This window comes from Bos grunniens, chromosome 3, assembly GCF_055505025.1.
Source record: "Bos grunniens cultivar Pamir isolate PY7600 chromosome 3, Bosgru_T2T1.0, whole genome shotgun sequence".
Classification (NCBI taxonomy): domain Eukaryota; kingdom Metazoa; phylum Chordata; class Mammalia; order Artiodactyla; family Bovidae; genus Bos; species Bos grunniens.
This window is the reverse complement of record NC_141167.1, coordinates 21343985-21371413: the sequence shown is the minus strand read 5'-3', so window position 1 is coordinate 21371413 and position 27429 is coordinate 21343985. Positions and strand designations below refer to the sequence as shown.

At 38.3% G+C, this 27429-nt stretch overlaps 1 protein-coding gene across 2 annotated transcripts in view; it reads left to right on the top strand.

Moving 5' to 3' along the window:
- The window catches only part of PIK3R3 (phosphoinositide-3-kinase regulatory subunit 3), a 107190-nt gene that overhangs the window by 58316 nt on the left and 21445 nt on the right, over positions 1-27429 (top strand). For both annotated transcript variants that reach the window (XM_086386351.1, XM_086386343.1), the window contains exons 2-7: positions 4271-4379; positions 6272-6370; positions 13993-14173; positions 14944-15069; positions 22964-23106; positions 27248-27424. In XM_086386351.1, the coding sequence (XP_086242477.1) occupies positions 4297-4379; positions 6272-6370; positions 13993-14173; positions 14944-15069; positions 22964-23106; positions 27248-27424 (809 nt within the window). In that variant the 5' untranslated portion in view covers positions 4271-4296. The remainder of the gene's footprint in view (positions 1-4270; positions 4380-6271; positions 6371-13992; positions 14174-14943; positions 15070-22963; positions 23107-27247; positions 27425-27429) is intronic.

Here is a 27429-nt window from a genome sequence, read left to right as displayed (position 1 = left end):
GTATTCGCCTTGTTCTGCTGAGAATTATGGTCATATGTTTCTAAGTGTCATTCCCTCTAGATTTCTTTTAGTGTCTTGTCTTTGTACCTTTCATAGTAATAGCACAGTGCTTTTGTATAGCACAAGTTTAAACTATTAATCCTTATAAGTAGAAGAATTTTAAATTCTGTAAAATTATATTTCCAACTGTAGCTACTTTTATATGCCACATCCCTTTCAAAGAAGATAGGTATAAATAAGTAGCTACTTAGAAAAAAAGAATGGATTATAGCAAGCTCTCCCCATCTAGTCATTTTAGAAGTCTGATATTTGTTTTTTTAAATAACAGCTTTTTTGAAATGTGATTCACATACCATTCAGTTCATCCACTTAAAAAGTATACAATTCAGTAGTGTTTAGTATATTCACAGAATTGTGTAGCCATCACCGCAAACAACTGGAACATTTTCATTGCCCTCAAAGAAACCTGCATACATAGCTGTCATTCCCTTTCCCCCTTTAGTCCAACCCTACACAACCATATACTTTGTTGCTGTAGATTTTCATGTTCTGGACAATGGAATTATACAATATATGGCTTTCATGATTGCTTTTTGTTTCATTTAGTCTAATGTTTTCATGGTTCATCCATGTTACCACATGTTTTTATTCCTTCTTACTGCCTAATAATATTTACTTGTATGTATGTATATTCACGCATACATACACACTACATTTTATATATTCATTTACCTTTGATGGATATTTGGGTTGTTTCCAGTTTTTGGCTACTGTAAGTAATACAGCTTTGAACATTTGTATCCAGTTTTTTGTATGGTTTTATGGTTTCTTTCTTTTAAAATATATGGCTAGGATCCAAATTGCTGGGTTATGTGGTGACTCATCATTTAACCTTTTCAGGACCTGCTAGACTGTTTTCCAGCCAGTTGCATCATTTTACATTTCCATCAGCAGTGTATTGAGAGTTCCCGTTTCTCTACATCCTCACCAACATTTGTTGTTATCTGTTTCTTTGAGGTGGTATTTCATTGGTTTCATTTTCATTTCCCTGATGGCTAATACTGTTGAATATCTTTTCATGTGCTTGTGGGCCATTTGTGTATCTTCTTTGGAGAGATGTCTGTTCAGATGCTTTGCCCATGTTTAATTTTAGTCATTTTTTGTTATTAAGTTGCAAGGGTTCTTTATGTGTTCTAGATACAATTTTTATCAGATATATCATTCATGAAGATTTTCTCCCATTTTGTGGGTTGTCTTTTCACTTTCTTGATGGTGTCCTTTGAAGCACAGAATTATAAATTTTGATGAAATTCAGTTTTCTACTTTTTCTTGTTTGTGCTTTTGATGTCATACCTAAGAAACTATTGTCTAATCCAAGGTCATGAAGACAAGCTTATTTTCTTCTAAAAGTTTTATAGTTTTGGCTGTTAACATTTAGGTCTTTGATCCATTTTGAGTTAATTTTTGAATACGTACAGTATGAGAAAGGGGACCAACTACATTCTTATATTCGTGTTGTTCCCCTTTTCCCACAATATTATCTTTAACTTTTTTGTTAATTAAAAAAGTTTTTCAGCAATCTAAAACTTACAAAAAAGTTGAATGTACAATAGAAATAACTTGCTTTCTAGAACCATTTAGAGTAGGTTGCCGACATGAGAGTCCATGATGTCCATGTTTGTATTTCCCACAAATAAGAACTTTCTCCAACATAACCATAATCAGATCAGAGATCAGATCAGTCGCTCAGTTGTGTCCGACTCTTTGCGACCCCATGAATCGCAGCACGCCAGGCCTCCCTGTCCATCACCAACTCCCGGAGTTCACTCAGACTCACGTCCATCGAGTCAGTGATGCCATCCAGCCATCTCATCCTCTGTCATCCCCTTCTCCTCTTGCCCTCAATCCCTCCCAGCATCAGAGTCTTTTCCAATGAGTCAACTCTTCGCATGAGGTGGCCAAAGTACTGGAGTTTCAGCTTTAGCATCCTTCCTTCCAAAGAAATCCCAGGGCTGATCTCCTTTAGAATGGACTGGTTGGATCTCCTTGCAGTCCAAGGGACTCTCACAGCTATCAAAATCAGAAAATGAACAATGATGCATTATTACCGTCTCATCCTCAGATTCCATTCAGGTTTTTCCATTGTCCCAGTAATGTCCTTTATAACAAAAAGATCCAGTCCAGACTCACACGTTGTATTTAATTGGCATGATTCTCTAGATTTTCCCTAATCTAGAACAGCCGCTCAGTCTTTCTTGAGTTTCACGACCTTGATGTTTTTGAAGATTCCAAGCCAGTTCTTTTGTAGAATGTTTTTCTAGCGTGGTTGGTTTGTCTCATGTTTCCTTATGACTGGATTCAGTTTATGTGTATTCGTCGTGTCCTTGGTGCATCCTGTTGGTGGCCTGTGATCTCATCGTTACTGTTGGTAGCTACCTTGATTGCTTGAATAAGGTTTGTTTCCCAGGTTTCTCCACTATTATATTAACCTTTTTACTTTCCTGATTAATAAGCATTTGTGGGAAGGCCTTCAAGATTATATAAAGCTTCTGCGTTAATCTTTCTATTTTTTAATTTATTTGTTTACATCTGTGTGGACACATGGATTCCTGTTTTGTTTACTGGTTTATATTCCCTTACTATTGTTATTTGTATTGATGATCCAGTCATTCCAGATTGGGTAGTAGGAGCCCCTTCAAGCTGGTTACTTTGTTGTTTTGTCATGGCCCCTCATTCTTTGAATATTTGGTTACTTTTTGTCACAACATGATGTTCCAGGTTCATTTGGTACTTGGTTTACCCCACCCCAGCCGTTTGTCCACAAGTGCAGATATACAGCTTGATGTACTTCTTTCCCAATTTGGAACCAGTCAGTTGTTCCATGTCCAGTTTTAACTGTTGCTTCTTGACCTTCATACAGATTTCTCAAAAGGCAGGTCAGATGGTCTGATATTGCCATCTCTTGAAGAATTTTCAACAGTTTGTTGTGATCCACACAGTCAAAGGCTTTGGCATAGTCAGTAAAGCAAAAGTAGATGTTTTTCTGGAACTCTCTTGCTTTTTCAATGATCCAATGCATGTTGGCAATTTGATCTCTGGTTCCTCTGTCTTTTCTAGTTAAACATCTGGAAGTTCACAGTTCACACACTGTTGATTTATTTATTTTTATTGTAAAGATATAGGTATAAACACACACTTGAATAGCTTGCTAAATAACTGCTTCCCTGGCCTTCCTACTCCTTTTCCTGTTGACCAAGCGGCTGAGCCCTCAGCTACATAGGCTCTGGTGCCTAGCTGGTGTTTTTAAATAAAACACTGAAAAATGAAGTACAGAGAAGACTGTGGAAAGTAGTGAGAAAGAGAATACCGTGAAAAACAAAAGCCATAGGATGTGATGTTCAAATTTAGACACAAGATGGTTCATGATGATTATTGGTAAATAATAAAATAGGGGACAGATTGGCCAGGACCGAAGAAACAAGAGGGCCAGGGAGCCCCATTGTGCCTGACAAAGGTGGGCATCCTCCAGATGGAGAGTCTTAATTACATCCGTTACAGTGAACATCTTCACGACGCTGTGAGCTCTTCAAGGCCAGGTGCATGGCTTCCTTATGTCTGTATCCCCACTATTTAACACTTTCTTGCATATGGTAGATTTTTAATACATATATTTGGGAACCAGGAAACTGAGCTGAGTCGGCTTACTGCTTTCAAAGCCGTTTTGGGTGATGTCTATTCATGCAGTTCATTCACTCCTCTGCCTAAGGCAAGGGTGACAGACTTCATCTCACTCTGGTGGACTGATAGTGAATACCTGGAAGCATTAATGATACAGATTTTGAGGGGACTCCCCTGGCAGTCCAGTCATTAAGATTCCATGTTTCCACTGCAGGGAGCATGGGTTTGATTGATGGCACGGAAGAAAGGAGTGCCACTCATTCACAGTGCCACCTTGAAAGAAGGGTGGCACAGATGTTCTCTACCCCCCACCCTGGCCTAGGAGAAAGGCATCCAACAAAAAGTTAGTATTTTATAAGAAGGAAAAAAACGCAGATAGCTTGAATATTTCATTTTTTCAGGCAATTATTGGTAGAGTTCTGAAAGGATTCTTTCATTGGCAAATGTTTAACATTTAACATAAAATAATCCCTATTTTGATTTATAATGATCTGGAACCTTAATGTACATTGGTTAATGAACTGTATTTGAGGAAATTAGAGAGTAAATAATAATTTACATTACAAAATAATAATGTTAATTTCTCTTCTAGCTCTTCCACCAAAGCCACCTAAGCCAATGACTTCAGCCATTACAAATGGAATAAAGGACAGTTCTGTTTCTCTTCAGGATGCAGAATGGTACTGGGGGGATATTTCAAGGTAATTAGACCAAGTATTATAGTTGAATGGAGTTTAAAAAATAATTCTTGAGATTAGTAGTTTAGAAAAATATTTTTAATGCCCCACAAGTTGTCATTTAAAGATTACCATTTAAAAACCTGTGTAGGAGAACCTTTAAAATTTTCTAAATAGTTTTCTTCCCACACACAAAAAAAGACAAGATAATCTTTAAATTGTACGTATGGTTATTACTTTTAATACTGTATTGAGGATAGGGTTCTGAATAAGTGAAACGTACATTTAGGATAGATGTATGTGTTTTGGGATAAAATATTTATGCTTAATTTTCCCTATGTTTCTGTTTCTAAGGTAATGGTTCCTCAGTGTTTTCACACATAAAAATCAATGGAGTAGGGCTCAGGAATCTGCATTTATAACCTCCCAGTTGATTTTTATGTCTCTTCACCTCCTTTTGAGAAACAGGACTCTAGGACAGATTTGCTTTTTGGGTAAAATGTGGTTTTGGAAAACTCTGAATGTAGAGAGAAAAAAAAGATACATCTATATTTTATAGATAAATACGTATATATATTTTAAATTCAAATATTGTATTTTCTTGTTTTTAAAAAGTTATATCTACTTTTGCCAAATCAGATTTCAAGTTGCTTCTGTATTCCTCCATATGCTTGTCCTTCTCTTTCTCTTGTCTGTACTTTCCTATTACCAAAGTAGCACTCATTTATTTTTTTTCCATATCATTTTAACCATCTAAAGATGTACAGCTCAGTGGCATAAAGTACATTCACATTATTGTTCATCCTTCCCCACCCTCCATCTCTGAAAGTGTCATCTTCCCAAAGTGAGCTCTGTACTCATTAAACACTAACTCACTTTTCCTTCTGTTTTCCCCAGCACCTGCCTCCTCTTTCTGTGAATTTGACTTTTCTAGGTACCTCATATAAGTGGAATCATGTAACATTTGTTCTTTGTGTTTGACTTGTTTCGCTTAGCACAATGTCTTCAAGGTTAATCCATGTTATAGCATGTGTCAGAATTTCCTTTTTAAGGCTGAGTAATATTCCATTATATATACCTACCACATTTTAATTTATTCATTTTTATGGACATTTGGCTTTGATGAATACTTGAGTTATTTCCAGCTCTTGGCTATTGTGAATAATGCTGCTATGAACATTGGTGTATAAATGTACAAGATTCTGCTTTTAGTTCTTTGGGCATATACCCAGAAGTGGAATTTCTGGGTCATACAGTAATTCTGTATTTAATTTTTTGAAAAAGACTTAATATATTTGATATTAAACATAAAATTTAAATTTTAGCAGTGTACAAAAAAAGGATCTACTATATTTACATACTACTTAATTTATATTTTAAGACCATGTGGTTCTGTGACTCAAGTTTCTTTTATGTCCTGCCATTTTCTTTGAGTCTTCTAGTGTTGTTCCTTAAAGTCCTAAACCATCTCTACAGAAGAAATTTTTTGTCAGTATAAATTCAAATTGGAGAATATTATTGAAAGATTGTGAACTGAGTAAATTATCCCCACTCTGATCTGACCCAGCTGCCACTGTTGTTTAAACTTAATCTTTTAAACAGCTGCTGTTTTTTTCTGACACTCTACAAGTTCATACCTGCCTAAGGAAGCCCTAAAGGCTTAATGGAAACAGGTATTCCCTACAGACAGTTGAAACCTGGAAGAGTTTAAAAATCAAATACTCATCCTGGGATTGCAAAACACCAAAAATCAAAACAAAAGCATATCTAGGGGAGGAACTAAATGACCTCTGACAGCCCCCAGGATTCTATAATCTTAGACCCCACCTCCCAATTAGTCTTAGTGATAATATGTGAAGAAAACAACCAACACTTACATTAAAAAAATTTTTTTTTCCTATAATTCCTTTCTTCAGGGAGGAGGTAAATGACAAATTGCGGGACATGCCAGATGGTACCTTCTTGGTCAGAGATGCCTCAACCAAAATGCAGGGAGATTACACTTTGACCTTGCGGTGAGTATTTTTCAGCATTTTGTCTAGTGTTCTACTAGCATGATTTATTTCTGGTATACAAAGATTCCTGTATTTTATTTAAATCTTTATATACAAATTTCTTCATATTTTTATTTAATTTAGATACATAATTTTAGTTGTTTGGCTAACTATCTTTTTCCTACACATTTAAATATTTAAATTAATACTAAAAAGGCAACAATTTTTATTTTTATGTAGCAGTAAAACAAAAAGCCTTAAAATCCCTAAATATGATGAAGTAAGATGTATACTGTTGACCTTATGAGTGAAGTAGAAGTCATGGGCACAGCCTAAAGTTATTAATGATATGCTGGGAATCCATCCCTCCAATAACTCTATTGTTTTCCTTAATCTAGACTTCAGAGAGTAAAACTCAACATAAATAAGACAATTTTCATGCCATCCGTGTGGGCATATTAGAATCTCATAAGGTGGATGTATCAGTCTATATTTACAAAGATGGGATGTATAATTAAACAGATTAGGGAAACTATATTAGATATTTCTACATTTAGTTTTAACCGTTAACATAGCCTAAGGACAATAAAAGAATCTGCCTGCCAATGCAGGAGATGTGGATTTGATCCCTAGGCTGGGAAAATCCCCTGGAGAAGGAAATAGCAACCCACTCCAGTATTCTTGCCTGGGAAATCCCATGGACAGAGGAGGCTGGCAGGCTACAGTCCATGGGATCACAAAAGAGTTGGAAATCACTTAGCGACTAAACAACAAGGACAATAAGGTCTTGCATTCTGTTTTGTTTTTTAAAAAGGGACTGTCTAAAGAATAATGGCAACGATAACAACTTCCTTGTACATTTTACATGCAGTATCTATATCAAAACAACCTTATGAGGAAGGTATCATTAATACCATTAATATTTCCATTTTATAGATGAAGCAACTGAAGCTTAAGTTGGTTAAGAAACTTGTCCTAAAGACACTTAGCTTGTAAGTGTCAGAGGACAGGTTCAAACTCAGACTTATTTGTTTCTTTGTCGCCTTTCCAGCCTAGCATCTTTAGGAAAAATAATCCCATATTTTATCCTAGAAATTTGGGATTACTATATATCAGCTTCTGGTAAAGACATTAAGAAGTTAATTAAGCTAGGACTTAAGCTGTGCTGAGGAATAATCCATGTTCTGCAGTGATTCATTCAACATAATTTTTTCCCATTCCAGTCAGGCTTCTGTCTCTACTGCTGTTCACGGACTGCTAGTCCAATGGCCACTTCTCTCTCCTTACCTTTCTGACCTCTTAGCAGCATTAGTCATGGACATGTCTTCTTAGAAACCGTTTATTGTCTTGGCTGTTCTGACATCACACTCTCCTAATGTTCTTCCTAACTCATTTGAGATTATTCCAGGGCTCAGAACTGGGCTTCATTCTCTTCTCCCAAGAGTGAGTATTCATTCTCCCAAGGTGAGCTTGTCCTGTCCCATGGCTTTAATGTACATCTTCATAGTGATGATTCATAAACCTTATCTTCTAGCTCTGACCTTCTGAATTCCAGATGCATATATCCAGTTGCCACTCAGATAACTAGAACACATACTAATTTTAATATAGTCAAAGCAGAATTCTTGATTTCTAATGCAGCTCCCCCTACCCAAACTGTTTCTCTTCTAGTGTTCCCTTTTTTTTCAGAAACAGAACCACCATCTCCATTACTACCACTATTTTGTGCTACTCGAGTCACAAAATCTTTTTTTCCCTCACATCCAATCTGTCATTAAACAACCCCTGCCAACTCTACCTCCAAATCTATATCCATAATCTCTTCACACTTGTCTACCATCCAAATCTAAGCCACCATTTTCTGGCTTGATATTTCATAGTTACCTCCTAACAGGTTTGAATATGCAGAAAGTTAGAGAGGAGGTTGCAGGATTAGGTAGCAACAGAAACAAAGATTTGGAGGTGAGAAACTGTAGAGTTCTGTTCTGTGAGATGCAATTCCATTTGGCTAGAGAGTAACATTTGAAGAGGGAAAAGTAGCAGGGGTCAGAAAGTTGGAAAGGGTCATGTTGAAGAGGGCCTTGAATTCTAAACTTAGGAATTTGTGTTTAATATTGTATGGAGGCAGGGGGAACCATTTCATTTTTCAATGGGGATGTTTTACAGTTAGACTGTGTTTGAATAGAAAAAATAAAAAAGGATAGAGACTAGTAAGGAGTTAGATGGCTGTTATGAATTGAGAGGGAATGATGTTCTAGAATTAGGTTTATTCTTTAATCATTTAATATTATTAAGTGCCCACAGTGTTCCAGGAAAAGAAAATACTGGACAAGCCAAAAATGGTTTCTTATCTATAGTGTTTATATTTGGGGGTTGGTTATAGTCAGGGAGAGGGAGACAAAAGAAACCAAAAAAAAAAAAAAAATGAAATAGTTCCCTGGTGGTCCAGTGGTTAGGACTCTACGTGTTCACTGTGGGGTTGGGAAATAAGATCCTGCAAGCCATGTGACACAGCCCAAAAACAAAAGACATAACAAATCACTTTGTTGTACTCCTGAAACTAACAGAATATTATAAATCAGCTATAGTTCGATTAGAAAAATGAAAAGATATAATTTCACAGTATATAAAGGGCTATGTAGGGAATACATAAGGTTATATGATAACAGAATATGAGGAAAAGAATTTCACCAAGTTTTGAGGAGAGCCTCTCTGAGGATATGACCTCGGAAAACTGAAGTATTATAAAGAGCTGGCCAGAAAAGTGTTCCCAGGAGAGGGAACAGAAAACGCAAAGACACTGATTTTTGAAAGATCTGGTGAATCCAATAAATGCAGACACTGATGTTCCTGCTTTCAGTGTGAATCAGAGTAGTAGGAGATGAAGTTGAAAGTGGGAAAGAGCCAGATGCAAAGAGCCTAATGAGCCATGGTAAGGAATTTGAACTTTATTTCTAAGTGCAAAAAAAAAAAAAATTAATAAAGGGTTTTAAGCAGGGCAATGACATGATCAAAAGATTGAATACACGATTACCTAGGATTGTGGCTCTAGGAAAGGAGTTGAGAATCAAAGTAAGAGGCAATGTTGAGCTGAGAGCTAAAGGGATTTGATAATAGAAAAGGTATGAGGTTACGGAGGAGTTAAAAGTGACTGTGGTTTGAGCCTGCTGGGCTTAGAATGAATGTGCCATTTATAGAAATAGGAGAGTCAGGAGCAGTTGATTTTTAGCTGCTTCAGAACTTCCAGGTAAAAATATATCTAGAGTACAGCTAGAAATTTATGTTTAATGCTTAAGGGAGAATATAGGGCCAGAAAAAGATTCAGGTACATATCTACATAGAATAATTGGAATTTTAAGGAAAGAGTTTATATAGGAAAAAAAGGGTGGAGGACTGAAGGCAAATTTTTTTTAGGGAATAAACTGTGTAGCAGCAGGATGGAGGCAGAGAAAGAACAATTAAGAGGTTGAAAGAAAAGAGTAATGTCACAGAAGTCATAGAAGTATGAAATATTAAGAAGGAAGTGGGAGTAGAGGAAAGAAAGGGAGTGTGGAAATTTCAGTCACTGCAAAGAATCTGAGCCTGGGATAGAGGGGGAGAGCAGAGTCCGAATTTGGTAAAAAGTCACTGGTGACCCTCAAATGAGAGAAAAGAGCGTGAGATCAGACTGCAGACAATAGGTGAGAAGAAGTAGAGCTTTTTCAATTCAGTTACCATTTAAAAAAATCAGCAAATGGTATTTATAGTAGAAAATCTGGATAGTTAACAAATCTTTAGGAATCTGATATATGCCGGCATTGGACCAGGTGCTAGGATGTAAGGAGGAGTAGCAATGTTCTTCTGTTAAGAAGGTTACAGCATGGGAGAGACATAATTAAAAACCCACTATTCCTCAGTTCCTTCACGTCTTTACTTCCTTCTCTCTTTAAAGTTAACAGTCTAATATTAAAATAACCTTGTTGAGTATATCCTTTCTCCAGACTTGTGCCTCTCTCCCTTGTAGTAGTCGTCTAAATATTGATATATTCCAACACTTGTTAAATTCAACTCTCCCATCTGTTTTTTGCCTATACCCGGGCAGCTGAATGTGGAGAAAAATACATCATGCAGACTGTTGTGCAGTCACTAAGTCCTGTCCAACTCTTTATGAATGTGTGTATGCTCCGTCATGTCCAACTCTTTGCGACCCTATGGACTGCAGCCCACCAGGCTCCTCTGTCCGTGGAATTTTCCAGGCAAGAATACTGGAGTGGGTTGCCATTTCCTACTCCAGGGATCCAACTCTTTACCACCCTATGAACTGCAGCATGCCAGTCTCGTCTGTCCTCCACTATCTCCCAGAGTTTGTGAAAGTTCATCATATCCATTGAGTTGGTGATGTTGTCTAACCATCTCATCCTCTACTGCCTCCTTCTCCTTTTGTCTTCAGTCTTTCCCAGCATCAGGGTCTTTTCCAATGAGTTGGGTTGTGACTGCCAATCTTAAGTGGGCATTTAGTACTGCCCCGCTGAATTTACATTTTCACAGTCCCATTTGCTCTCTTACTTTTCCTAGATAATAATTTCACATGTTCTTTTTTTCTCTTCAGATCAACAACCCACATCCCTCCCTTTTAACTAAAGAAGTTGCTTCCTGTTTCTCTGAGGGTATGGAAGCAGTTAGAAGAGATCTAATTCCATCATGCTCCTGTTGCTACAGCCATCAACATGAATGTGAATACTCTGCCTTTCTCCTGTTCCAGTGATGACTGTTCATTTCCTTGTCCAGGATCCCGTTGTGGATGAGATCCCATCCCATCCCATCCCTCTAACCTACTCAAGGAATCACCCTAGGAATTATTTTGTTCTTTCTTATGGATCAACAGTTTTTGTCTCTACTGAGCCATTCCCATAATAATATAAATATGCTTTACAATCTTTCACTTAAGAATAATAAAGAAAGAAAATTCCTTTGACTCTCTTTTCAGCTGTTTCCCTATTTCTCTGCTTCCATTTACAGCAGTATTCCTCAAGACAGTTGTCTGTAGGCATTTCTTCTTCCTCTTCTTTCATTCTCTTTGATCCATTCCAATCGGTCTTCCATCCTTACCATTCTATTGACACCATTTGGTCAGGACCCCTTAGTGATCTCTGCTTTGCCAAACCCCAAGATCATTTACCCAGTTGATCCTATCCTCTTTGACAAAATGCTTTTTTAAAAAACAGGGTTTTAAGATACTGTTTACTTCATTAATTGCTCTATCTTGGTTTCCTTTCTCATCTCCCTGACCACTAAACATTGGTGTACCCCGGGACTTAGACCTCAGACCTTTTCTCTTATTCAACTATGTTCATCTTCAAATAACATCTATAGGCTGACAACTCCTGATTTTATACATCTGGCCCAGAACTTGCTCCTGAACTTTAGATTCCTTACGTAGGCTGCAGGATCCTCTGCTCTTGGATGTTCACTGGGCATTTCAAACGTTAACAAATCTAAAGTTAAAGTGCTTTTTTCCTCTTTAAACATGTTCCTTTTATATGTATCCTCCTTCTTTCTGATAAATGACAATTCCATTCTGACTGCTTAAGATAAAAACCATGAGATCATCTTTACTTTTGTCCCCTTTCATGCCCATATCTAGGCCACAGCGCATCCTGTCAACTCTATCTTCAGCATATATTCAGAATCCCACCATTTCTCAGTATCTCCACAGCTACTACCCTTGTCCAAGACACCATCATGTCTTGCCTAGATTATTTTACAAGTCTCCCAGCTGACCTTTCTACTTCTACCTCTGCCTATTTTGAATGGTCTTATCAACTTAGCAGCTAGAATGAGCCTTGTAAAACACAAAATAGATGATATCATTCTGCTCAGACTTTCTTGTGTTCCCCATCTTAGTCAGCAAAAGCAAAAGCCATTACAGTGATCTACAGGCTATTATATGATCCAGGTTCCTTTTACTTTGCTTCCTACTACTCTCCTTTTTGCTTTTTTTAGCTCCAGCAATGCTGACCTCATTGCTGTTCCTGGAACATGCCCAGCTTGCTTCTACCTCAGGCGCTTTGTACTTGCTATCCCCTGTCTGGAAAACTTCTCCCCCAGATATCTGCTGTGCCAGACTGCTCCCATCATTTAGGACTCTGCTAAACGTCGCCTGAGCAGAGTGATTTTCCTTGTGCAACATATATGAAGTAGCCATTTCTCCACCCCCAGAATAATCTTTTTCCTTTGCTCTGTTTTTTTTTTTTTCTAAAGGACCTATTACCAGATGATATATCTAGTTGTTTATTTTTGTGTTCTATCTTAGTGAAAAATTCTTTATCCTCTTTATAAAAATGGGGATATGTTCCACCTGTTCCTAAACTGGAAGTTCTGTGAGAGCATGGACTGTATCTGGCCTGTTTATCACTGTGTCCACTGTGCCTCATACAGTCTGGACATATAATAGATGTGCAAAAAGTTTTTTTGAATGAATAAGTACCTTCTAGTTTTCCTCTAGCAGAAAGAGCAGCTGGCATTACCCATACCCTCTATGGCTATATGCATGGGAATACACCTATAGAAACTGCTTATGATTAGGTGGTCCTTCTACTGTAACGTTTTATGGGATAGTTCTTCATCCATCTAAACTGACCATCTAAGCATTACATTTAAATCGTCCACGGATTCAAACCTATTGTGTTTGACCTTTTACAAATCCCAGTGCTTCATTTATCATGTGTAATGGCATGGCATAAAGAGATAAAGAAGCATATTTTCCCCCCATTAAGTCTCTATGCTGCTATAAGAACAGTTGAGTGAGAATTGTGCAGTATTTTGCTATGATATAATGAATCGGTCTGCTCTGCTTTTAGATTATACCTTAGGGGACTTGCAAAACATGGCCATTTTTAAGCTTTGGTTATAAATTATCTTTTAAGGGACCATTGGATATGTCTCAGTAAACAAAAGTGGTCTAAACTATTCAAGCATCTAATATAAATGGCTCTTCAAAAGCTATACTTTGTAAAACAGTTGAATGACAGTTGAATCATTTACATATTGTGATGCCTAAATAAATAGTCTTTCCAAGTATTATAAGTGAATCTAAAAGACAAAGTAGTGTAGGGTGCTGGATTAATTACTCAGTTATAAATCATTCAAGGAGCTTAATTATGTTTGTGCATTAACAATAAAACCATGAGTGTTGTGTTGGTATATGTGTGACAAATGGTTATCACCCTCTTCATATAGAGATTGCTTCTGTGTCCCTCCAGAGACACACTACCACATATCTTTAGATCCTGAAGAGATTGTCTCTGTTCTTCTTGATACAGAATTTACATTAAAAAAAGTGGTTCAGAAAATAAACAAAAGATACACTTTACTTTTGTTTTGGTTTGTTTTAGTGATTATTTTTGTTAAATTTGTTGATACTGAAAGTTGTGTATGTTGACCTTTAGTAACCAAGATACTTTACAGACAGAAGAAATAATTGTAAAAATAATATGTATACTTCTACACATATAATATATGCCTTTTCACCCATTCCAGTCTTGTTAACATAATAAAACTTGTTTACAATGTGACACCAAGCTTTCATATCTCCAAGTGAAAGAGTACTTCAACGGAATTTTTTGGGAAAAAAAAAATCTACAGTTATGTCTTGTTGTTCACAGGAAGGGAGGCAATAATAAGCTAATAAAGATTTATCATCGAGATGGTAAATATGGCTTTTCTGATCCTCTGACATTTAATTCTGTGGTGGAGCTCATTAGCCACTATCATCATGAATCTCTTGCCCAGTACAATCCCAAACTTGATGTGAAACTGATGTACCCAGTGTCCAGATACCAACAGGTAGGTATATTACATAAGTTTGGGATTTTTTTTTTTGGCTGTGCTCTGTGGCATGTGGGATCTTATTTCCCTGACCATGAATCAAACCCATACTCCTACAGTGGAAGTGCAAAGTCAACTACCGGAGCACCAGGGAAGTCCTGTGGTTACACAGGCTCTTAATAGCTAATCAGCAAGTCATTATTTAACAACATCATTTGATTCTAACTTACCAGGTTTATTAGGGAAAAAAAAAGAAATGCTAGATGCTTAAATTTTCCTACTTAAGATTTAAGATATGTTTAGAACTTATTTTGTGACTACTATTCCTTAATATCTTGTTGCATGTGTTTGTTAACTTTATGATACAGGATACTCGGGGCTGGTGCACTGGGATAACCCAGAGGGAGGGTATGGGGAGGGAGGTGGGAGGGGGGCGTTCAGGATGGGGAACATGAGTACACCCGTGGCGGATTCATGTCGATGTACAGCAAAACCAATACAATATTGTAAAGTAATTAGCCTCCAATTAAATAAATTTATATTAAAAAATAAAAAATGTTTGTTTCCTATTTATATTTCATTAAAACAATTTTAAGTATTACCTATTTTGATGTGATCTTAAGAGGTTGATCTTAGTGTTAACAAAAGGATTTAGTGGTTTCCCATACTTGATACTAATACAGTAGCTTAAACTTACAGCAGAAATACAATGTAAAAATAAATAGTTGTGGAAAAACCCATGTTTTAGAAATATTGGCATTCTTCATTTCTTTTGTTTACCTATATAGGATCAGTTGGTAAAAGAAGATAATATTGATGCTGTCGGTAAAAAACTGCAGGAGTATCACTCTCAGTATCAGGAAAAGAGTAAAGAATATGACAGACTATATGAAGAATATACCAGAACATCCCAGGTTAGTATATTTTTGTTGTTTAGGCCAGTAAGTAGGCGGTAAGGCTTACAGTTATCTTGGATTTTCTATAATATTATTATTTTCCATAATTCACTTGACAGTCTTTATCTGCCTTGATATCTTTTTTAAGCTAAAAAAAATTTATTGAAGTATAGTTGATTTACATATGTAAATTCTTATGTATATAAAGATTTTTATGTATGAATTCTTTTTCAGATTCTTTTCCATTATAGGTTGTTTCAAGATATTGAATCTAGTTCCTTGTGTTATACAGTGAGGCCTTGTTTTAGGCTTCCCTGGTGGCTCAGAAGGTAAAGCGTCTTCCTGTAATGTGGGAGACCTGGGTTCGACCCCTGGGTTGGGAAGATTCCCTGGAGAAGGAAATGGCAACCCACTCCAGTACTCTTGCTTAGAAAATCCCTGGGACAGAGGAGCCACGGTAGACTACAGCCCATGGGGTCGCAAAGAATTGGACATGACTGAGCGACTTCACTTTCGCTTTGTTGTTTAAGCTATCTTAGTATCTCTTTTTAAAAATTAAACCAAATTAAATTAATTTATTTATTTATTGACTGTGTTGGGTCTTTATTGCTGCACTTGGGCTTTCTCTGACTGTGGTGAGCAGGACCATCTCTTGTTGCAGAATACAGGCTCTAGGTGCATGGGCTTAGCAGTTGTGGCTCACAGGCTTAGTTGCCCTGCGCCATGTGGAGTCTTTCCAGACCAGGGATCAAATCTGTGTCCCCTGCATTGTCACGTGGACTCCCAACCACTGGACCACCAGGGAAGTCCAGTACCAACTTAGTATTGAAAAAGTTTTCAGTAGGGTTTAAACACTGTATATGCTCCTATACATTTTTATTCCTTCCCCCTTATATTGTTATCACTACTGATTACATTGTTATACATTGTCTGCCCATTAGCATAGATTTATAATTATAGTTTTATACATTTGTCCTTTAAAACATATAGAACATGGACAGAAGAGCCTGCAGGCTGTAGTCATAGGGTTGCAAAGAGTCAGACATGACTGAAGCTACTTAGCATGCACGCAACCAAAAGTACAAAACTACTGGCTTTTATATTTGCTTATGCAGTTGCTTTTACCAGTGTTCTTTCTTTATTCATGTAGCTTTGAATTACTGTCTAGTGTCCTTTCATTTCATCCCAAAGGAGTCTCTTGAGCATTTTTTGTAGGGCAAGTCTTGGGGTAACAGACTCCTTTAACTTTTGTCTATCTGGGCTTATCTTATATAATTTCTCTTCCTTCATTCTTGAAGGACAGTATTTCTAGTTACAGAATTCTTGGCTGACAATTGTTTTCTTCCAGGGCTTTAAATATTGCCCACCTGCTGCCTTACGGCCTAAATATTTTGGATGGCAAATCAGCTATTATTTTTTTATTTATTTTTTTATTAGTATTTTTTTATTGAATGCCATTTGTATATGACAAGTCACTTCTTTTTTGCTGCTTTCAAGATTCTCTCTTTGTGTTTTGACAATTTGATTACAACTGTGAAATACTTAGATTTTTAAAAAATATCTTTGTCTGTAGTTTGTTAACTGTTGAGGGTTAGTCATCTGTGAGCTCTTCCAGTATTACTGTGCTTCATGGTGCCTTGTTTTGACCCTAGAATTAATGTTCTTGATTCTCAGCCCCAAAGCCCTTGATCTTGTTTCTAAGCTAGTGTCTGTGGTGTGCAGTGTAAATGCAGAGACTGCACCAGGAGCCTCTGGACTGGAGGAGTTTATTAGGAGATGTTGGCCTGAGAGAATTGCAGGTTAGGTGTGCGATACAGTGCTGACTAGGGGAAGGTGTGGGATTACAGTGGTCAGAGTTACTGTGATGGTCCATTTTTCTTTGTGAGGTGTTTGGTTTCTTTTTTTTTCAGATTTTCTTTTATTAGCTAAGTAGTTATTCAGAATGACTGTAATAACCTTTTTTTCCCCTCCCTATCTGATGCTTGTGCTGTGTCTGTGGTGTGACTGTGTGTGTATGCTGATTTTTACACTGCAGATTTCAGGTTTTCTGTGTTCCTTTGCCTCTTCTAAGTGAATTATCAGTGATGAGACTAGTATTTGATTTAGAATGGAGAAAAAGTTACTGAGGTTTCTTCAGATTGAATCAACATAAGTGGTCAATGTTAGGGGATGGTGAAATTATCATACATATACATATATATAGCTATTAGAAGAGTTTTCAGAAATTACTTTAAAACTTGATTTTTAAAACATACAAAAGTTATATAAATATATATGTTAAATATAAATATTGCTGAATTCTATGAATTATATCACACAGCATGAAAGTCCTCATTCCCCAGAGGCAACTACTGTTATTAAATGCTTCTAAGGAATTCCTCATGACCTCAGAAATGCTAATGATGTAGCTTCAGGTAAAGGATGGGAACTTAAGTATAGACAGACTCTCTCATAGGACATCAGTAGATTTTAACATAACCAGTTTTAGAAAATAATTTTCCTAAATTCCAATTTAGTTCATTTTATATTTTTAAGAAAGGTAATCTGTGTGTGTGTGTGTGTGTGTAAGAGGGGAGGGGGAGAGAGGGAGAATCAGGTACAAAAGATTAGTGCAACCATCCAAAAATATGTATTGAATACCTAGTCTAGGTAGGAAACGATTTTTGACTCCAGCTATACAGAGGGAGTAGTGAGGCCTTATTTTGCAGAAGTGAAAGGTTCTCTGACATATTTGTTAACTGTAATGTGCATTAGTCAAAATGGCATGCTTTAATCCCTTTCCTCTGCATCAAATAAAGCAGTGATGGGTTACTCTAATCGTGTGGGTGAATTTATTTAAAGGGCATTGTATTACACTATGTTTAATCTCACAAAAATATTAAGTAAAAGACTCAAAAGATATATGAGTATATTCTATAAGGTACAAAACCAAGCAAATGTTAACATTTTCATTTTGACTAGGAATATAATGTGGTAAGGTTCTAGGAGAGCAGAAGTTTTCAAATTTGTTATGTATCCTAAATGCTTCAAATAATGCCTGCAATATTGTTGTTGTTTATTCGCTAAGTTGTTTCTGACTCTTTGAGAATCCATGGACTGTAGCCCACCAGGCTTCTCTGTCCATGGGATTTTCTAGGCAAGAATTCCAGAGTGGGTTGCCATTTCTTTCTCCAGGGGATCTTCTCAACCCAGGGATCAAACCCGCGTCTCTTGCATTGGCAGGCAGATTCTTTACCACTGAGCCACCATTCAATTATTTGTTGAATGAATTTATGCAAGATAATGAACCAAAGCATTCCACCTTTGTCAAGAGCCTGAAATCAGATCTCAATGTGGACTACAGTTTTGGGGAAGGTTAACACTTCTGTGAATGGAGGTTAGAAAAAAATAGCCACCATTGCATATGGCTTTGGCTTGTGTAGAGTTGTATTTCTTTCTTATCATGACTGGAGAAAACAGAAAACTCTACATGTTGCACACATGCCCAATAATATCCTCATATTTAACAGCAGAATATGAGTGCTGAGCAGCTGGTATGAGACTGGGTTCTGGAAGTGGAATCCCTGCTTAGGGAACTGGGAATGGGGCTGGATGGAGGCAATCAAAAAAGCCAGAAGGCCAGAGCTAGAAGAGGGCTAATTTCTGTGTGAGAATTGAGAGTGCGACCTGAGATGGGCCAAGCGGAGAAGAGCCTTGGAGGCTTAAAGCTTTGGGAGGTAGAAGAGAGGGAGGGATCCAGAGGGATCCAGTGATTAACAGTTTAGGAGAGACAATGAGTGTTAAAGGGAGATCAAAGAACTGACCTCCTCCATTTGTGTTACAGTGTTTCTAAATGTTGTAGACCTTCTTCATGTTTTCTTTTTCTATAAAAGGAAAGATTTCATTTTAGATAAAATCTAGTTTGCTGTGGTATAATCAGATTCTTCCCAGAGAATGGGAAGAGATGGTGTACCCAGAGTCAGAGTTGGCACAGAGTGAGAATAGGCTGCATGTGGGGATATTTACATCTGGATTACATATAATTATGAGGCAAAGTGATAGGATTTAGTGATGGTTTGGAATTAGACACCAGAATTCAGCCATGAGATCATTGGTGATCTTGGAAAGAGTAGTGTCTGTAGAATGGTGAGTGCAGAAGCCAGAAAAGAGTCAGTTGGAGTATGAATGAGAGATGAGGAACGAGAGAGAGCCCATATAAACAATTCTTTTCAGAAGCTGAAAAGAGAAATCAGGATTAAGGAACTTTATTTTTTTTCAAAGTGGTGTTAAATTAGAACCTGTGTGAGAAGGAACCTTAGACTGGGAGAGTGAATGTTGTGAGAGGGACTAGTTGATATGATATGAAGTACCAGAGGAAGGGACAGGAGGTAAGACCCAGAGAAGAGAAGAAGGGGTAAGGTGGGTTACAGTTTTGATGGTAGGCATAGTCGCATTGTTTGTTGGGGAGCTGCTGCTTTGGCAGTGACACCAAACATTATTTCTTTTGCTGCTCTGCTTGCCAACACACACAACAGTCAGACTGTTGGTGTTTTCTTTGAGGATCTAGGGCCAGAACTTTAATCAGTTCAGTTCAGTTGTTCAGTCATGTCCATTTCTTTGCAACCCCATGGACTGCAGCACCCCAGGCCTTCCTGTCCATCACCAACTCCCAGAGTTTACTCAAACTTATGTCCATTGAGTCGGTGATGCCATCCAACCATCTCATCCTCTGTCATCCCCTTTTCCTCCTGCCCTCAATCTTTCCCAGCATCAGGGTCTTTTCCAATGAGTCAGTTCTTCGCATCAGGTGGCCAAAGTATTGGAACTTCAGCTTCAGCATCAGTCCTTCCAATGAACATTCAGGACTGATTTCCTTTAGGATGGACTGGTTGGATCTCCTTGCAGTCCAAGAGACTCTCAAGAGTCTTCTCCAGCACCACAGCTTTGGCGCTCAACTTTCATTATAGTCCAACTCTCACATCCATACATGACCACTGGAAAAACCATAGCTTTGACTAGACGGACCTTTGTTGGCAAAGTAATGTCTCTGCTTTTTAATATGCTGTCTAGGTTGGTCATAACTTTTCTTCCAAGGAGCAAATGTCTTTTAATTTCATGGCTGCAGTCACCAACTGCAGTGATTTTGGAGCCCCCAAAAATAAAGTCTGTCACTGTTTCCACTGTTTTCCCATCTATTTCCCATGAAGTGATGGGACCAGATGCTGTGATGTTAGTTTTCTGAATGTTGAGTTTTAAGCCAACTTTTTCACACTCCTCTTTCACTTTCATCAAGAGGCTCTTTAGTTCTTCGCTTTCTGCCATAAGGGTGGTGTCATCTGCATATCCGAGGTTATTGATATTTCTCCCAGCAATCTTGATCCCACCTTGTGCTTCCTCCAGCTCAGCATTTCTCATGATGTACTCTGCATGTAAGTTAAATAAGCAGGGTGACAATATACAGCCTTGACATACTTCTTCCCCAATTTGGAACCAGTCTGTTGTTCCAACAAGTTCTACTTGTTGCTTCTTGACCTGCATACAGATTTCTCAGGAGGCAGGTCAGGGGGTCTGATATTGCCATCTCTTGAAGAATTTTCCGCAGTTTGTTGTGATCCACACAGTCAAAAGCTTTGGCATAGTCAACAAAGCAGAAGTATTTCTGGAATTCTCTTGCTTTTTTGATGATCCAGCGGATGTTGGCAATTTGATCTCTGGTTCCTCTGCCTTTTCCTCCAGCTTGAACATCTGGAAGTCACGGTTCATGTACTGTTGAAGCCTGCCTTGGAGAATTTTGAACATTACTTTGCTAGTGTGTGTGAGATGAGTGCAATTGTATGGTAGTTTGAGCATTCTTTGGCATTGCCTTTCTTTGGGATTGGAATGAAAACTGACCTTTTCCAGTCCTGTGGCCACTGCTGAGTTTTCCTACTTTGCTGGCATATTGAGTGCAGCACTTTCACAGCATCATCTTCTAGGATTTCCATCACCTCCACTAGCTTTGTTCATAGTGATGCTTCCTAAGGCCCACTCTACTTTGTACCCCAGGATGTCTGGCTTTAGGTGAGTGATCACACCATCATGATTATCTGGGTCGTGAAGATCTTTTTTTGTATAGTTCTTCTGTGTATTCTTGCCACCTTTTCTTAACCTTTCAAGGGAGCCAAAACCCTCCACCATATTTGAGAATTGTAGAATTTATAGCTAAATATTTAGATACAGAGATTCCAGTAAGTTTACAGTACTACTTGAGATATATATGATATATCCTCAGCTATATGAAGCATCACAAGGTTCTAGTGCCCCTCATCTGCTGATTCCCTTATGTTCCAGCCCTACTGAGCAATTGCAGTCTTTTAAGTGGACTTTTAATATCCACTTAAAAGTCATGCCATGCCATCTGTGTGCAATGCTGAATTTTCTTCTCCTACCCCAATTCTTTAAGACCTAACTCTGATGTTGCCTCCTCCATGAAGTCTCTGTAAAGCAATAAGAAACTAATTCACCCCACTTTATTTCCTCTATCATGACATGAAACAAAACCTTATTAGAGTTCAGAAATCTGTTTTGCCTGTGTATTCTGAATCTTGGAGGGCAGGCCCCTTTTGTGACTCTCTTTAACACCAGATGATACTGTCTGTGTAATGGATTCTCAGTAATCATTTGTTGAAATTAATCAGTCAAATTAATCAATTAATAGTTTGTTGAAAATAACCAGTGAAATTATTCAGAGCTTTCCTGGTGGCTAAGTGGTAAAGAATCCTCCTGCCAATGCAGGACACATGGGTTTGATCCCTGGTCTGCGAAGATCCCACATGCCGCAGAGCGACTAAGCCCGTGCACCCCAACTATTGAGCCTGTGCTCTAGAGCCAAGGAATTGCAACTACTATGCCCATTTGCCACAGCTTCTGAACCCTGTGTGCCCTAGAGCCTGTGGTCTGCAATAAGAGAAGCCACCATAATGAGAAGCCCGCATACTGCAACTAGAGAGTAGCCCACTCTTGCCATGACTACAGAAAAGCCCAAGCAGCAAGAAAAGACCCAGCATAGCCAAAACTAACTAAATAATAAATAAGACAAATAAAATTATTAAAAAAGGAATTAATCAGTGCTAAATAGTTGATGAATTGTCCCATAAGCATTGAAACTTTTAAACTTATAAACATTTAGGATTGCAGTCTTTCTAGAACTTTACACATATTTTCTTGACTTTCTAAAGTAAACAAAATTTAACCCTCTTTGAAAATTTTAGGGGAAAAAAAAAAAAGAAAATTTTAGGGGAGTCATGATTCAGATGCTAAAGTGTACAGATACCCTCAGAGCTCATTGGAACATGGAGGACCACTTACCCTAGTGTGACTGGCTTAGCCTCCTGGGCTTCTGTTTTGTGGTGTTTTTAGTTTTTAATCTTACTTTGCATCTGATTTTAGCAGCTTTCTTCCCCTTCCTCATTTTCTATTTTTAATGAGATGAATGTACTAATGAATCTGTTTCAAAAATGACATGCTTTGGAAATGAAGTAAGACTAAAGAGACTCTGTAAGGCTTTTCTGGAAAATAAGGTTTTGCATGCTGGTGCATGAACTCTGTTCTGTCTCTTCACTCCATCAGCACTTTTTAGGGGTCAGTACTGCATCGGTTACAAGGGAGGAACTTTATCTTGTCTTCAGGGTATGCAGGGTTAATCTCTTAGCAGCTCAGAGGCCTTTCTTTCTTTGGTTCTCAGCTATATTTCAGGTAATAGTTATTTTTCTTTTATTTTAGGGTTTTAATGATATATTTCATATATAAATAATGGTAGCAGGGTCTTGTTTTGGCCCCCTTAATTTGATCTCATATGGAATCATAATTAGAATTTTAAGATTTGTTTTAAGACTAAGGTTACAAAAAGAAATACAAAGATAATGAAGTGTGTTTATCTTTTTTTGTCTTATAGGAAATACAGATGAAGAGGACTGCAATTGAAGCTTTTAATGAAACAATTAAAATATTTGAAGAGCAGTGTCATACACAAGAACAACATAGCAAAGAATATATTGAGCGATTTCGAAAAGAAGGGAATGAAAAGGAAATTGAACGGTAAATCTACCTAATATCTCCAAGTGCATCAGTGAGCCAAGACGTTTTTTCTTCTTTAATCATCTCTGTCATGTCTGCTTTTACCTCCTCAGACTTGACAGTCCTGCCATATGGAGTTACTTGCTGTTCACACTGATGGTACCAAGCTGAACCTCTTTCTTCTGCATTCTTTCTCCGTCCTCCTAAATTGTTGACCCCTTTAGCCCTCAGCTTAGACATGACTTTCTAGAAAATTTTCTCTGATTCCCTAGACTGTTTTAGGGGCTTCTTGTCCACAGTTCTGTAGCATCTGATCCTGATCCTTACTGTAACATTTACTGAAAGTCACACTCACAGAACTGTGTGCTTATTGAGTGAGGGTGGTGGCTTATTTTCCTTCATAGCTTCAGAATGTGTTACAGTATCTGAGAGTACATAGTGGTGAATGGAGCTAATAGAAATGCTGAGGACTGTATGCCTGACCAGACGTGGCAGGTGTGGGAGAAGCCAAAGATTATTCCTAGATTTCTGGTACTAGTGACTAAGGGATGGTGTAATTCACCAAAATGGGAAGTACATGAGGGGAGTTTCGAGTGGGAACCAGTGAGTTTTGAGGTTCCTGTGAGAACCCAAATGGAATTGTCTGAGTGGTAGGCAGTTGGTTATTTGGATTTGGAACTCTACAGAAAGGATTTGAGGGGCAAAAGTGTGTAGATTATGGTAGATGATAAGGATGAGATTACACAGAGAATGAGAAACATGAGAAGTATTGAATCTGGCAGCTAATACTGGGAACCTTTATCAAGCAAATTTAGTGGAGTGTTAGAAAATGAGCCAAGTAACAGTGGGTTGAGGGGTGCAGAAGTAGATAATAAACCTGAATCATATGAAGGGAAAAGCAAAATTATTGCTCATATCAGCAAGTGTTAATGAACTTTTGTGCCTAAGAATAGTACTAAGTGCTGTGAGGCAGTATAGCTTAATAGCTTCAGTTCAGTTCAGTTCAGCCACTCAGTCCCGTCTGACTCTTTGCCACCCCATGGACTGCAGCACGCCAGGCCTACCTGTCCATCACCAACTTCCGGAGTTTACTCAAACTCATGTGCATAGAGTCGGTGATGCCATCCAAGCATCTCATCCTCTGTCGACCCCTTCTCCTCTTGCCCTCAATCTTTCCCAGCATCAAGGTTTTTTCAAATGAGTCAGTTCTTTGCATCAGGTGGCCAAAGTATTGGAGTTTCAGCTTCAGCATCCATCCTTCCAGTGAACAATCAGGACTGATCTCCTTTGGAATGGACTGGTTGGATCTCCTTGCAGTCTAGGGGACTCTCAAGAGTCTTCTCCAACACCACAGTTCAAAAGCATCAGTTCTTCGGCACTCAGCTTTCTTTATAGTCCAGCTCTCACATCCATACATGACTACTAGAAAAACCATAGCTTTGACTAGACAGACCTTTGTTGGCAAATTAATGTCTCTGTTTTTTGGGTTGGTCATAACTTTTCTTCCAAGGAGCAAGGGTCTTTTAATTTCATGACTGCAGTCACCATCTGCAGTGATTTTCAAGCCCCCCAAAATAAAGTCTGTCACTGTTTCCACTGTTTTCCCATCTATTTGCCATGAAGTGATGGGACCAGATGTCATGATCTTAGTTTTCTGTAAGTTGAGTTTTAAGCCAACTTTTTCACTCTCCTCTTTCACTTTCATCAAGAGCCTTTTTAGTTCTTTGCTTTCTGCTATAAGTGTGGTGTCATCTGCATATCTGAGGTTATTGATATTTCTCCAGCAATCTTGATCCCACCTTGTGCTTCCTCCAGCTCAGCATTTCTCATGATGTACTCTGCATGTAAGTTAAATAAGCAGGGTGACAATATATAGCCTTGACATACTTCTTCCCCGATTTGGAACCAGTCTGTTGTTCCATGTCCAGTTCTACTTGTTGCTTCTTGACCTACATACACATTTCTCAAGAGGCAGGTCAGGTGGTCTGATATTGCCATCTCTTGAAGAATTTTCCACAGTTTGTTGTGATCCACACAGTCAAAGGCTTTGACATAGTCAATAAGGCAGAAATAGATGTTTTTCTGGAACTCCTGCTTTTTCGATGATCCAGTGGATGTTGGCAATTTGATTTCTGGTTCCTCTGTCTTTTCTAAATCCAGCTTGAACATCTAGAAGTTCACAGTTCACATACTTTTGAAGTCTGGCTTGGAGAATTTTGAGCATTACTTTACTAGCATGTGAGATGAGTGCAATTGTGTGCTAGTTTGAACATTCTTTGGCATTGCCTTTCTTTGGGACTGGAATGAAAACTGACCTTTTCTAGTTCTGTGGCCACTACTGAGTTTTCCAAATTTGCTGACATTTTGAGTGCAGCATTTTAACAGCATCATCTTTTAGGATTTGAAATAGCTCAACTGGAATTCCGTCACCCCACCAGCTTTGTTCGTAGTGATGCTTCCTAAGGCCCACTCTACTTTGCAGTCCAGGATGTCTGGCTCTAGGTCTGTGATCACACCATCATGATTATCTGGGTCATGAAGATCTTTTTTGTATAGTTCTCCTGTGTATTCTTGCCACCTCTCTTAATATCTTCTGCTTCTGTTAGATCCATACCATTTCTGTCCTTTATCGAGCCCATCTTTGCATGAAATCTTCCCTTGGTATCTCTAATTTTCTTGAAGAGATCTCTAGTCTTTTCCATTCTATTGTTTTCCTCTATTTCTTTGCACTGATCACTGAGGAAGGCTTTCTTATCTCTCATTGCTGTTCTTTGGAACTCTGTGTTCAAATGGGTATATCTTTTTCCTTTTCTTCTTTGCCTTTTGCTTCTCTTCTTTTCACAGCTATTTGTAAGACCTCCTCAGACAACCATTTTGCCTTTTTACATTTCTTTTTGTGTTTAATGGCTTAAACCACGGGCTTAAATTCTGTGCATGCATGCTGAGTCACTTCAGTTGTGTCCAACTCTTTGCGACCCCATGGACTGTAGTCCACTAGGCTCCTCTGTCCATGGGATTCTCCAGGCAAGAATACTGGAGTGGGTTGCCATGCCCTTCTTCAGGGGATCTTCCTGATCCAGAGATGGAACCTGTGTCTCCTGCATTGACAGGTGTGTTCTTTACCACTAGCGCCACCTGGCTGTGTTGCCTTCACTGAGTTATTTAACTCTCTGGACTAGTTTCTTTCTCCATAAAACTGTGGATAAAATCTTGTTGAAATGCTCTGAGGACTAAATAACACACACACACACACACACATACACTTTATGGTAGAGAAAGCTGTGTATGTGTGTGAGTGTGTGTGAGTGTCTTGACATTACAGTACCAACAAGTGACCATTATTAATAATGAAGAAATGGAAAAGAACTTGTAGATTAGTTGCATAGGGAGTTAAAGTATCATGATGAAGTTTTAATGGTAATATACAACTGTTTATTATCGAGTGACAAGTGAGTAATGTGGACAGTTGTTGCCTTAGGGTTCAGAGCACGGCAAAACTTTGTGTGGTGGAAAAGCTTAGGGCCATCCTCTACTGAGTGCTTTACCAAGATGTCCCAGACACTGGTCCTTTTACATGTTGTGAGCACATTTAGTTCACATAGTAACCCAGCTTTACTCGTTCAGTCATGGCTGGGGCCAGGGCCCAAACAATGTCGTCCGGATTCTCCTCATTCTCTGTCTGTTGGCTCAGTTTTCTTCTGTGTTGGCTTCATCCTCAGGCAGGCTTTCCCTTCAAGGCAGTAGTATAAACTGTTGGGAGACTAAGAATCACATGTTAACAACTTAACAATCTCAGTGGAAAGAGAGAATCTGTCTACAATATTGCTAGCAAGAGCCCTAGATTTGACTGTCATTGGATTACTTTGTGTATTATTCTGATTTCTGAACAAGTCACTGTGGCCTGAGGCTGGGATAGGATGGAAGAGAACACTTTTCTTGGCCAGGAGGGGTTGTGTGATGTTCACCAATGAATCTGAGATGGGAACAGGAGCCCTTCGCTACAGGGAACATGACAGTGCTCTTCCCAGAGGGGTGAGAATAAAGATGTGCCAGGCAAAAACAGCAGATGTCCACCACATTGAGGGTGTTAGACCGTGTGCATGCTGTAGAACGCTTCTGCTTGGTTTCTGTTTTAACCTTAATATGTCAAATATTTTCACAGAATTATGATGAATTATGACAAGCTGAAATCACGTCTGGGTGAGATTCATGATAGCAAAATGCGTCTTGAACAGGATTTGAAGAAACAAGCTTTGGATAACCGAGAAATAGATAAAAAAATGAATAGTATCAAACCTGACCTGATCCAGCTGCGCAAGATCCGAGATCAGCACCTTGTGTGAG